The sequence below is a fragment of the Podarcis pityusensis genome, assembly GCF_964106645.2.
Source record: "Podarcis pityusensis genome assembly, chromosome: 7".
NCBI classification, from domain to species: domain Eukaryota; kingdom Metazoa; phylum Chordata; class Lepidosauria; order Squamata; family Lacertidae; genus Podarcis; species Podarcis pityusensis.
The window spans coordinates 34,009,938-34,023,703 of NC_138031.1; the positions used below are offsets into that span (position 1 = coordinate 34,009,938).

The 13,766-nt window shown below is 42.9% G+C and overlaps 1 protein-coding gene across 4 annotated transcripts in view; it reads left to right on the forward strand.

Annotated features, from left to right (window-relative positions):
- SLCO5A1 (solute carrier organic anion transporter family member 5A1) overlaps nucleotides 1-13,766 on the forward strand; it is a 60,437-nt gene that overhangs the window by 614 nt on the left and 46,057 nt on the right. The window contains exons 2-3 of one of the 4 annotated variants that reach the window (XM_081013348.1): nucleotides 2,371-2,424; nucleotides 5,984-7,441. In XM_081013348.1, coding sequence (XP_080869474.1) covers nucleotides 6,475-7,441 — 967 coding nt within the window. In that variant the 5' untranslated portion in view covers nucleotides 2,371-2,424; nucleotides 5,984-6,474. Of the gene's footprint in view, nucleotides 1-2,370; nucleotides 2,425-3,735; nucleotides 3,960-4,038; nucleotides 4,283-5,983; nucleotides 7,442-13,766 lie in introns of those variants that run through there. The other 3 variants (XM_081013349.1, XM_081013347.1, XM_081013346.1) reach the window with 3 other exon arrangements.

Genomic DNA, 13,766 nt, shown 5'->3' on the forward strand with positions numbered 1-13,766 from the left:
GCATTTTTTTAAAAAAAGGGAAATTGGCAGTTTGTTTGTTTTTGCAAAATCACAAAGAAATTGAGCATTTTTTTAAAAAAAGGAAAATTGGCAAAATCAACACTGCCAAAATCTGATGCCATACATCCAGGTTTTCCTGGACATTTAATCAGTTTTGCACCCAGACACTGCTTTCGGATCCAGTACTCCAAATCTGTCCAGGAAATTCCGGACATATGGCAACCCTATCTTAGTCTCTTTCCTCTCCGAAATCTTCAACTGAGCCACCCTCTCCAGAATCACAAGAAACTCCTTCTGAAATCTCAGAAAGAAAATGTCCAGGCCTCACCTGAGGGAAGTTCCTGGTTCAGAGAGTGGGCATGGAGCTTAAAAAGAGAGGAGGAAGGGCATGCTTTGCAAGAGTAGCGGTAAGACAAATTGCTACTAACCCAGCTGGCTTTCTGAGATCTTTGACAGAGAGAATACGGGTGACATAAAACAAGATAGACATGCACCCAGTAAAATCCTTGCTAGATTTTGGGCTGATATCATACCTATCCCACACTACCTGTATTTAGAGTCCATGCAAAAGAGAGCCTTCAAATGTCAGAGAAGAACCCGAAGTGATTATCAGAAGAATATTGTTATGAGGTTGGGAGAGGGATGACCCCTCTAATCCCAGGATCCATCAAGTGTTAAAATCTAATCAAGTTTTCCAATTGCAGGAAATAGCCAATTAGTAGGATGGGAGAGCTGAGAAAAATGCCAATATATTTCACTTCTAGCAACCAATGCGCCTCTTTGGTTTGAGATACTACATGGGTAGATGAGTCTAAAAAGTCTCGGACACAAATTGTCACGGCCCTCTCGCAGCTATGGTTGCCATATTCCAAAAAGTGAAAGTTGTTGCCAAAATCTACTCTACTGACATGGGTTGTTATACATCAGGATTTCCCCAGACATTTAAGCAATTTCCGCCTGGATGTTGTTACATACGGCTAAATCCTGTCTATGTCCGGCAAATTCCAGTCGTATGGCAACCCTAGGCTATGGTGGCTCATTTACCAATAGTAATAGATTTTGCATTTTGTGTATATTCAGTTCTGACCAAACTAAGCCTCCTAAAGCAAAATATACATCAGTATAAACCCCCCCCCCCGAATAACAGAATTGACCAAGGGTCATCTGGTCTACCCATGCCAATATGACTATAAAATCTGCACCCCCCTCATTCAATTTAACAGGTGATGGGGGATTAAGGGGCTCTGTGCGAGATGGCAAATTGTTGGGGGTCCCTCCCTCAACAGAAAAGGCCAGAGTTGGGAGCAGAGTGGGCAGTGATGTGACCTAGAAAGAAAGCAGCAAGCTGGAGCAATGTTTGAGAGCTACGTTTGATTTCTTCTGTTTGAATCCAAAGCTGCGGTATGGGACTTTCTGGGGTGTTAATGCTGTGAACCCCTCCACTGTAGACTTAGGTTGTAAATATATCTAAATATACCATCTATCATAATGACACCACAGTCTCTGCTGGACCTTATTCCCAAAACAAAACGGGAACTTACTCAAAGTGCCTGGAAGCCCTGGAATCTTGCACCACTTGGGAGTGGTATGCAACAATATTTAGCTGCAGTGGAAGATTCAAAGCAGTCATGCACTGAAATTGGATTAGAAAATCAGAAATTGTTCCTGTGATAAAGGGATTAAGAAAACCTATATTTTGGACTTGTGAGGCCCTGGAACTGACTAAATGCCTGGGACAAGTGGCATTAAAAATTAAGCCAGCAGTTAATTGACAGGCAGACTTTGCATTTGTCCAGGTTGTGGACCAGAGGAAGACACCATACGAAATAAACTGAAACCATACCCCAAACCCCCATCTATATTACCAGACTAGTGTAAATTCCACACATCAACATGATTGAAATGGAGATCCAATGATTATCACTGGCAAGCCAAATGGGGATGTGTGCATATGTGTTGATTTGACCAATTCAGGGAACTGAAGTAACACATGAAGGCTAGAGGTAACATTGCATGATTGTGGTTGGTTACTGAAAACGCTGTCACCTGCTCTACTTCTCCCAGAGGGAGGAACAAGAGCCACAATATATGGGGACAGTAAGATCCTCAGAACAGCAGGAGACTGTGCTACTGATACGAGTTGCCACACAGGACACATGTGAGTAATAACTTGGCCCTCTGGTATACAGAGTACATCAAAGAACTCACAAAAGTTTATTTATTTTTAAATTTATAATTATTTTTTTCCTAGGTAAATATAAAAAAGAGAAACTGTAATATGCCTTTTGTTAATATATGATAGAATGTGCTGTCCTCAATGTTTGCTGTCTCATTTAAGTTTGTATTATTTTGTATTTATTATACATATAGCAGTGCCCACCTGAATGTTCTGAAATGCTGTAGAAGTTGTGAGCCCAACTCTTGGTATGATATGCAATTAGAAAGCTGTTGGAGTGGAATGGGGTCAAAATCTAAACAAATACGATTTGTGGCTAAATGTGTGTAGAGGTGTGCACATGGTTCAGGTTTTTGATGGCAATTTTAGTCTGAAATTGCATGACTAATGTTGCATGGCAGGCACAAGACAATTTGTTGTCTGATGCGAAAGACAAGATTGATTTCCCTTATGCATTTCTTGTATAGAAAGAAGCTGACTGATCTGGCAGTTGAATCTTAATCCAACACTGGCAGTGAGATAGTGTACCTGAGGTGGCTGTCTCACTTTGCCTAAAATAGTAGGAATGGCCCTGCTAAAGTGACAGTCAATTCTATTTGGATTAGCATTTATAGCCTTGAGTGGAAATGGTCTGCAGGTGCACGACAAACCAACTTTACTGAAGCAACAGTCGGCATCTTTCCCATGCCAGGATCGGAAACTCTCTGAGAAACCCATGTATGCCACCTTGTGCTCCCTGAATGAAAGGCAAGCTTTAATTGTAATAAATAAAATATGCTATGGCTCAAAGGAAAGTTATGGCTTGAGAGCTTTCAGCATTTAGATAACTCATATTGATAGTTACAGATAGGTAGCCGTGTTGGTCTGCCATAGTCAAAATAAAAAAAATCCTTCCAGTAGCACCTTTAAGACCAACTAAGTTAGTTCTTGGTATGAGCTTTCGTGTGCAAGCACACTTCTTCAGATACACGGCGTATCTGTGTATCTGAAGAAGTGTGCTTGCACACAAAAGCTCATACCAAGAACTAACTTAGTTGGTCTTAAAGGTGCTACTGGAAGGATTTTTTTTATTTTCATATTGATAGGTAATCTTGTCACTGATAGGTAATCTTGTCAGTTAAGATAGCTAAACAAATTAGCTCTTTTGTTGTGTCATAATCTGTTCCCTCGGGACCTTTTTTGGTTCCTCGCAGGTAAAGGGTCAGTGAAGACTGTTTTTTTCATTCTCCTGGTGCTTTTAAGGGAAATCTGCTGTTGGTGCATTGTTCCCACACCCTTTAAAACGCTTTTTAAAAATATCTTTGTGGCCTTATCCTGGTGTGCTGTCTCAGGTGCGCAGGAACTGGATTTTATTATACTGTATTCGTAAATTGATTTCTCTGTCTACTTAACATATTAATTATTATTACGGCTACTCCTACTAACTGTAAAACAGAACCGCTCTACCCTTAGCGAGTTTACTTTGAAGGGACTCCCGCTCCATTCGACGGGTTTCCCCCTTAGCTTGCATAGAGGACTGCATTTCTGGGATGGATTTTTAATTTTATTATCACTGGAACAAGCCCACTTCAACCGAAGGGCGGCGAGGGGATTTCGGCTCTGAGGAGAATGCTGGTGTGTTGTGTGTGAGCTCGCCATGGAATCTTCTATGGGGAGGGCTCTCTCTCCTTTTGCCCCTTCCGGCAGGAGTTCCTCTCGGCGGCGGTTCTTCGCCAGCCCCGCGGCTCCCTCTCTTGACTCCAGGGGAAGCCAATCTGCGTCCCTCTTGGAAAGGCAGGAGCAGGTGGATCGACACAGCCGCTGGGAGACGTTTCTCCTCACAAAGGAGAGGGGAGGGGACGGAGTGCGCCTGCGCGCTCCACGCGGCCTCGCTCCTAGAGACGGCGCGGGGGGGGGGGGAGGAAACTCCGCATTGAGTGTCAGGCCGGGTGAGGAAGGGAGTTCAAGGGGAGACACTCGGGAGTCGCTACCTACAGGCGGGAGCAACCCAAGCTAGAGCCGGGGCGGCTGGCTTTCTGCCCTTCCTCCTGCCTCTCTCGCCTTTCCATTCCCCCCCCCCCCCCGCTTTCCCTCCCGGCTTCCCACGGATACGAGCCAGCGAGCTGTGTGAGTAATAGGCTGTTTCTTCATCTCGGAAGGGTGCTCTTGGATGGCGGGGAGGGATGCCTTGCATTATAATCCCTCCCCCCCCCTTGATTTTCTCTCCCTCCCCCCTTTGATTCCCCCCCCCCTTTCCCTTGTTCCTTCGCGGGTTCCCTTTAACTTCTTCCAGATCTGCCTTCCCTGTGAGCTTCCTGGAGGCTTAAAGTTTTGGGACTCGGCGCTGCACGGAGCGAGCCCCCACAGCTGGAAAGGAGACAAAAGCGGGTGGGAGAGGCTGGGGGCGGACACAGAGGCATCTCTTCCACCTGGGCACCACCACTAAGTGACCAGCTTTGTTTCCGTAGGGGAATCTGTGAAGTCGGTGCACAGGGATGGGGTAATAGTATGGGATGTAGTAGGGAGAACTTGTGGAAATAGGAAGTCATCTAAGGTGACAGTCCTATGCACGTTTAACTGCCGATGAACTCAGCGGGACTTGCTTCCGAGGGTGCGGGTTTAGAATTGGTCCGAAAGTCCTGGAGTTTCAGAGATTAAAATATGTTACAGACAGGCTGGCATGTGCGAACTGGTTTCTAGCTCTTTGGGAAGGCAGTGTGCATGCTGCGTGCATGGAACTTATTGTGCAGGCTGCTGCATGGCAGCGGCAGCTGTCTAGTTAAACGGATTCCCTGCGCCTTCCCCTGCCTTTTAATTTCGATTTTTTTTTATCCCAGTATGTAGCGGTGCCTTTATATTTTAGCACAAAGCACAGGCAAACGCTAACAAAGCCAAGCACGGAGCTTTATAAATGTTACTCTTCCAGATGGAGATGCAGATGGGCACTTTTTTCTGGCCAACCACACTGATGCATGTGGCTGTGTAGATCATTCTGTGCCCCAAGACTCCCTGTGTGAGGGTGTTTTGAGCATGAAGATATGTGCATGAAATTGCACTTGCTTGCCGTTACTGTGTACCAGTGGCATACAAATAATGCTTGTCTTGTATGTTGATATTGGGATGGCACATGTCTGTCAGATATGTATTGAGATTTTCTTTATTTCCTGTGCCTATTTTTTTCGTTGTCTTTCTGAGAGCCTCCTGTGAAACTCCAGTCCTTGTTATCAGGAGCCCAAGGAAGCAAAATGGAAGAGGTGCAGACAGTCTCTGATGCCTTGCTATTTGTAATTGAATATTTATTCCAGTATATTTATTTTTAGCCATGAAAATAAAGGAGTTAGTATGTTGACATTTGCTATTGCTTCGGGGTTAATAAAAGGGGCTATAGTGTCTGCATAAGGACACTTATGTGTTATGCATGTGATTCTTTTATAAATATCTCTTTTTACAAAGGGTAGGCTGGTGAGGTGGGGAAAGAAATTGCTGAAATGAACCTGATTTTGCCTTCATATATTTTTGAGGGATAATTTTTTGTTGCGTTGATGCTGTAACTACTTCTCATTTATTAAAATGAATGTCATATCAATAGGCTGTTACTGCTTTTGATTGTAGTGGAGGGTAAGAAGATTCCAGCCATCCTGCTTTTATTGTTCAGAGGAGAGTGCCTGATAATAGAGATTGCTGTGTCCTTTTCTAGCCCCAGGGAGCAGCAGCTGGGAACTACTGCTGGGTGAAGCAGGACAAAAGCAGCATACTGACCTTCTTTACTTGATCTCTCTCTCTCTCTCTCTCTCTCTCTCTCTCTCTCTCTTTCTCTCTGCCTTACAGATTGGCAGATTTACCACCAGGAGTCTTTAAACTGGAGACAGAGAGAGGACATCCTTCAAATCCATATCCTGGTGGCCGATGATGCAGGCATTCAAGGACTCTTTCCCAGAGCTGCTAGGCTTCTCTAAGAGCTCTGGCACTTCTTCACTGCTAAACGTGTCCAATTAATCCACGTGGGAATGTGCTTGCAGAGGGGGAGAGGCCCAGTCCGATCCGTTTATAGCTCAGCTGCTGGCAGGGGGGAACAGGTCCTTAAGCAGTACTAAGAAGGATGGAGCCACAAAAGAATCTGCTGGGCACGTGCTCTGATGCACTGATTTGACAGTGTTGGATTGTAGACTCCCTTATTCCAGAGTGGCTGTGGCTGATGTTGAAAGCCACAGTGCATGCTTGCGTGCTCATGGGATGAAAAGACAGCATTGATTTTCAACGAGATTATGCATCTGATTGGAAAGTGGTAACTCTCAGTCCAAACTGGGCTTGTGATCAGCATGCTTTTGTCAGGGATAACAAAGCAGCAGAAGCACCAGCGCCCAAATTCTCTTGGGGGACAGCAGCCAGAAAAGGCAGATGAGAGCTTCAGGTCCAAGAGCTTGCCGGTTCTGAATGGATCTGCTCCACCGATTAACACCTCACAAAGTGCTCTCATTACAGCCAAAAGGAACTTACAGAGCTTCCAGGGGGGTTCTGATCAGAGATGTGGCCTTGACCCTGACACATTAGCACATCGCAGCAATGTTGCTGCTGCTGCTACTGCTTCTTCCAGGACTATGTTCTCTTTTACAGCTTCCAGTTTTTCAAGAATTGGGAGTTTTGCTGAAAGAACAGGCTGCAATAACTCTGCCAGCATTAGTAAAGGGGTTTCACCAGCTTCTACGCTGCTGGCAATCCCAGGTAGAAAATTTCTCAATGTAGTATTGATAGATTCTAGGTTCTTCTTGGTGTGCATGTGCTTCCTGACTTTCATCCAGTCCCTTATGGTCTCTGGCTATCTGAGCAGTGTTATCACCACCATTGAAAGGAGGTACAGTCTGAAAAGTTCTGAGTCTGGGCTGCTGGTCAGCTGTTTTGATATTGGCAGCCTGGTGGTAGTGGTTTTCATCAGTTACTTTGGGGGACGAGGACGAAGGCCTCTGTGGCTTGCTGTCGGTGGATTATTTATTGCACTTGGGGCTGCCATGTTTTCTTTACCTCATTTCATCTCTCCACCATATCAGATCCAGGAATTGAACTCTTCTGTCTCTAATGATGGCTTGTGCATGACTGGCAATAACTCCAAAGACCATGCGGAGTCGCCAGAGTGTTTCAGGGATTCAGGTGGAAAGGACCACTCACTCTATGTAGCTTTATTTATTTGTGCCCAAATTCTCATTGGCATGGGCTCCACACCCATCTACACCTTGGGACCAACCTACTTGGATGACAATGTCAAGAAAGAAAACTCATCACTCTACCTAGGTAAGATGGCTGTGTGTAAAAACAGATGTGTGTTGAAGGGGATCACCTCCCACATTAAAAAAAGCCCCAGAAGATAGTCAGCAGTGGTATTGGCTCTGCATTTAAATTCACTAGCATTTATGTAGTGTAAACGTTGCATTTAATGTTTCATAAGAACTCAGACTTTGGCAGCTGTTACCAGCTCTTCTGAGAACTTTGCTTCATTGGCTCATGGTTTGTATTTTCATCCACAATGAAGTATCTTTTCAAGTAGTGATTGGGAGAGATTTAATTAGGTACTTGATTTTTCAGTTGAAATCTGAGGTATGTGAACATGCTTCAGTTTCAGTGGGTTGGTTGGCTAGCACTTGTCTGTCTCGGAAGACAATGGAAGAGTGTGCCTTTGTGGGTGAAGCCGAACCATTGGAGAGTTAAAGCGCCTGCTGTGACTGTAGAGACCAATACATTAGAACATGCTTGGTTGCACCTGGGGCAGATGAAGGTGTCCGGTTGTGCTGATGCAGATGTACCAATGGTGTTTCTTCTTTACATGTGATTTTTAAAAATATAGGTCCAGATTCAAAAAACATAGCACACTAGTGGAAGCCAGTGTAAGGCCCCCGTTAGCACACCAGGGCTTTCCCTTTCTGCCTCCCCCAAAGCCATTCTGGAAGGTCAGTAGAACCCCCCAGAACAGCACACAAGGGAAGATAGGGGGAATTGTTTCATCTGACAAGCAGAAATGTTTGCGCTGATGGATCGACTAGAAGAGAGTAACCTTGAATTCTTCCCTCAGTGACCAGGTGTTACGGTGTCTCGAGTTTTGCTTTTTATAATGCCTGATAAATAGTTCAATCCACTTAGGTTGGTGTTTTTCAACCTAAATACACCCATCATTTTCAGCCATCTTAGCGGATGGTCAGGGATGAAGGGAGTTGTAGTCCAACAATATCTAGGGACCCAACATCCACAGGAATGATGTTGGGGCCCAGGATACTAAAGATTATTGAAAGTAATGATGATGAAGTCCCATTATACAGTATATACCAATTTCCAGCAGAAACAAGGGTGCCTTAGTGCCATCAGCTCAGAGAGCTGAAAATGGCTGGAGGTTACAGAAAATAGTTATTCTGTGCATACATGACATTATGCTTACATACCTCAGCCAGCATTTCACTAAAAATAGACCTTTGGCTGTGTAATGATCTGTAATGATACAAATGTACTTCCTAGGGAAAGTTAATAAGATACTTAAATTTCAAAAACTACTTTTTTTGACTGAAAATCAGATTGTATCAGCAACATTTGAAGGCTGACACAAGGCTGAAATTCATTCTCCAAACTGAAAACTAAATCAGAGATCAAGTGTTGAAATTTAGATTTTATGACTTGGGTTTTTTGATATCTTAATGCAGTATTTTTCTTCTTAAAATTAGGGAGTTGATTATTTCTCCTTGTAACTTGATGTACTTTGAATTCATTTAAGTATGCATGGTGGATTATATCGGTGAAATCATTTATAATTACCTGAAACTACAATTTAGTTGTCCGTTTTTAACAGTACCACTATGGTACTAATGGATGCATGGGCAATATATTTGCATGCTAAACCACTAAATTTTCTTACTCTTTGTCATACTGGGTCCTACAGACTCTACTGTGCTTGTAATAGCTCACTCTACTACAATTAACTGATTTTAGTACAAGTTGATGCTTCCAGGTTCTTCTGCTTAGTCTGATTAGAGTTCACTTTTCTGTAAGTTATAAAGTCAGTTCAAAAATACTGGCAGCAGTTCAGTCTTTTCCATGTTACAGCTAGGTTCCCTGATTCTTTTGCCTATTTTCAAAAAAAAATCATTGGTGAAGGTGGTATGCCTTCATATTTTTTAAAAAGCTTAAGAAAGCAAATCGTTTTATGTAATTTTAAAGAGAGCAGAAATTCTTGAAGAGATTGGCAATGCATGCATATTACAATTTCTAAAAAAAATGTTTGCACCATGTCAATTGGTCGTCCTGGCTGGGGCTGATGTGCTGGAATCCAACAACATTTGAAGTGCCACCGGTACACCATTCCTGGTCTAGTAGAACTAGTGGCCTTTTTTCTAGAATGTATTGGTTAAATATTATGACATTGTACTCTTGGGAGCTTCACAGATATGCTTCCCATGAGAAGGAAATTGAATTTTGAAATATGAAAAGCTTATGGTTAACATCACTTCACTATTTTCAGAGAAAATTACACAAACTCAATACTGTCCTGCAGTATGTAACTCCCATTCATTCTTACTAGATGTGCATGGGGTGCACAAGATTGCAGCCACAGAGAAAATTACCGGTACTAAATTACAATGCAAAATCAGTGTTTTAATGTGGAAATAATATACAGTGGTACCTCGGGTTACATATGTTTCAGGTTACATACGCTTCAGGTTACAGTCTCCGCTAACCCAGAAATAGTACCTCAGATTAAGAACTTTGCTTCAGGATGAGAACAGAAATCGTGCTCTGGCGGCACGGCAGCAGCAGGAGGCCCCATTAGCTAAAGTGGTGCTTCAGGTTAAGAACAGTTTCAGGTTTAGAATGGACCTCCGGAACGAATTAAGTACTTAACCCGCGGTACCACTGTATAAATGTTATTGCCTCCCAACCATTGTTTAGTCATTTTTGCTTTCCAGCAGTTGTTCCACAGGAGAATAAAATAATAATTGATTTTAAGAGTGTTTACTGTTTTGGGAGATGTTATTATTGAGCATTTAATAGTGCAGTCCGTGACATATCTACTTGGAAGTAATGTGACTTATTAGCTGGTAAGTGAGGCTAGGATTGCAGCCTTAGGCAATGAAACTACTTATCTATAAAGGGAAGTGTCACAGATTTGTTGATTATACTTGTTCTTCTTTAAGAATGTTAACTGAAAGAGAATCAGTAGACTGAAGCAAAATCCTGATAAGATACAAGTGATTTTGATAGGAAATACAGGCATTTCCAGTTTTGCTATTCTAGATGGGTTCTTATTTGCTGTATTGGTGAAACCTTGTTGTCTTAGGTTGGTTCTAGACCCAGATTACTACTAAAGAAACTCAGTTGTCATGGGAAGAATTTATTTTGTCAGCTCTGTCCAAAGCACCATATGGTTTCCTTGAAAACAAGAATTTTGTCACTGTAATCCAGGGTGTCCAGATGCAACAGAAGAAAGGGGTCTGCACTTTCAATAAATTCACAGAAGAGAAAAATTCAGCAGGTGTAGCTGGACATGCAAGCTGCACCTACTGAAATCCCCTCTGCTGCATAGCAAAGATGCAGAAGCCCTGTTCTCTTTTGCATCAGGACACCCTACTGTGAGCTGTGCTCATAAAACACTCAGAATTGAGTGCTCTACCAGGGACAGCCATTTGAAGATGCAGCTGGTGCAGATTGCTGCAACCTGTCTTCTTCCAGATGGCACTAATAGCACATAAAACCAGTACTGCAGCAATAGCACTAATGTTCAAGCCCAGATCAAATATATTGTTTGTAATTGATTATTTTTATGGAAAGGAAGGGTAGAAAAATAAATAAACCGGTCCTAACCTTCCACAGACTTGAGAACTGCAACTGTATCGGCAAGTTCTCTTCCCCCACCCCAATGAATCTACTTCCTTGCTCGTTTGGAAGAAGCATTGCTCAAAGCTCTGTGGGTTTTTTCACCACTAGGCAGTTGATTCAGCATGGTAGAATGTGGCCCGTGCCAAAGTGTGTGTCCTAAGTACACTTTCCCAGTGGATTTTCAAAACAAATAGGTGGTTTGTTTATTGCATCCAGTTTCTTAGAGGTTTTCAGCTTATTTGTTTCCTTTTAGGAATTGCAATGCTGCTCATCAGTAAAAGCATTTTAGAATAGCAATATAAAAACGTTATAAACATTTAATAGAAATAATCAAGACAATAACAGATCAAAAAGCAGCATTAAAACGTTTCCATCAAGTTTAGAAATCCATCCAATTTGAACAGCTTGGGGAAATAAAAAATAATTTACATTAGTGTGAATGCCAGGCAAGCCTGTGTATGTGGGTGTGTGGGTGTGTGGGTGTGTGTGAGAGAGAGAGAGAGAGAGAGAGAGAATTTCCTAAGCAGAATACAGTACCACAACAGAGAAGCCCTTCTCGAGTTATCTCCTGCCTCATTACCTCGAAGAGGGCTTTGAAAGATCTCTGTGCATGGGCAGGTTGGTGTGGGAGAAGATAACCATTCATGTCCTAAGCTGGTTAGGACTTTATGTACCAGCAGTCTGAATTATGCTTAGAAATTGATTTGGTAAGCACTCGTGAGATGTATTTCTAATGACCAGTCCTGGTTTGTGGCTGCATTTTGAGCTACCTGAAATTTGTGACCAGTTTTTAAAGGCAGCCTGCATTGAAGTAGCCTAGGCCAAAATTTACCAGAGCATGGACAGCCATGATCAAATTACCTCTAAGAGGGCTTGCAGCTGATGTATCTGCCTCAGCTAGTGAAAGGGTGTTCTGTGTGCCACTGAAACTATGTGGGCTTCCAGCAACCAGGCTGGATCAATGAGAATCCCCAGACTGTGAGCCTCATTCTTCAGCAGAAATGCAGTGCCCTTCAGAACAGGTTGAATATCACTTCTCTGGACAGAGAAATCACCTATTATAAAGTACCTCCATTTTGTCAGTACTGATCTTTATTCGCTTGGCCTATATCCAGTCCATTACTGATTCCAAGCATTGATTCAGCACTTTAATTGCCTCACCTGAATCAGATGTAACAGAATGGTAGAAAGGAATGGTAGAACTGAATTTAATATGTGTATTGATGATACAAAACTGGAAAACAGTGGGTGTTCTCATTCAGTGGTTTCATGTAGCTATTAAATATCCTAAGAGACAAGATGGAATCCTATTGGAGTCTCTCAGTACCACCTTCTGGAATTGGCTTTTTGGATATGAGTGGGATCGCCATGCTTCTAGCTCCAAGTCCAGAGAGCCTGGCAAAAAACAGACAAAAAAAACTCCAAACCACCCACCTGGATGATCAATGCAGTTTCTGTGCAGAAACTGAGCCTAAAACCAGATTGAAACGCATCCTCTGGTTCACATATTAAGTCAACATTTGGCTTAGCGTGAACAAGGAAGCCCATCTGGAAAATCATGACTGCTTTGCTCTCATGCCCTTGCTGCTGCTGTTCTACTGAGAACTAGGCCATAGTTTGGTTTAGCGTTACATACTAATCCAGGTTTGTGGTTTCTCTTGCTCCAAACAATGACCTATAACCTAGGTTTGATCTTGGCTGGCCACTCATGGTTTGTTTGAAATTACTTGTTAAATGAGATTTTGTGTGGCAATGTAAAGAGGGGAGCAGGGGGGGTTTACTGACATTAAGTAGACGGGAGCAGAGCAGCTATAGAAAATGTACAAAGAAGAGGGAAGGTGACTTGGCTGCTAGAAATATAGACAGACTTGAAAGGAAACCCACTGAGGCCATCAGTGCAACCCTAACCATATCCAGGGCTGAAACTAGGCTCTCTGTCACCCGGGTCAAAGACCCAGTTTGGCAGCCCACCCCACCGGATGTGTGTTTGCATACACACACACACCCTGAACACATTAATTCCTAAAGGACAAAAAATAGGCAATTTCATTCATTTTTTCATCTTTCTCTCCGGCTGAAGCCCAGGCATGCTGGGAGGCTGGGAGCCTAATGGTGCCCCTCTGGAGGCTTCACCCAGGGCAGAAACCTTGGCAGATCCCTCCTAGATACAGCTCTGCCGTATCTACTCAAAAGGAAGTAATTTTGAATTCAGTGGGTCTTATTGCCAAATAAGTGCAGTTATGATTGCAGCCTAAGCCAACTTCTGGTCCAGTGGTTTGGTGGCCACACAGAATCATTATATGTGATTGAGGCTGCATGTGATTGCAGTGCTTTTTGGAGCCAGAGGATCTGGTGCTGGTATTTCATCATGTGATCTGAAAAACACATTTGAGAAGCAGATAAGCACCTTCCTATAGCTATCAATCAAGCAGAAATGTATTTTTGAAATTGAATTGGCTTGAGTTCACCAAGTTGAGAAAGCATAGTGTAAAACTGTTCACAAGAGATGCTGCACCTAGAGAACCAAGCCCAGCCCTTTTTTCCTCCTCTGGAGGAGCATGCAAGGAAATGTGATCATCCAGTCAGCCTCATGGGCATTTCCCTAGTATCCAGTAAAGATCAGATTAAAATAAAATAATGCACAACAACTTCTGAAACGTTGCTACTTCTCAGGCACTGAAATCCAGCTTAATAAAAAAAGAAAAAAGTATTTCCGTATTTCTCAGAGGTATTGAGTTTGGTAACTCTCCAGAGAAAAGGA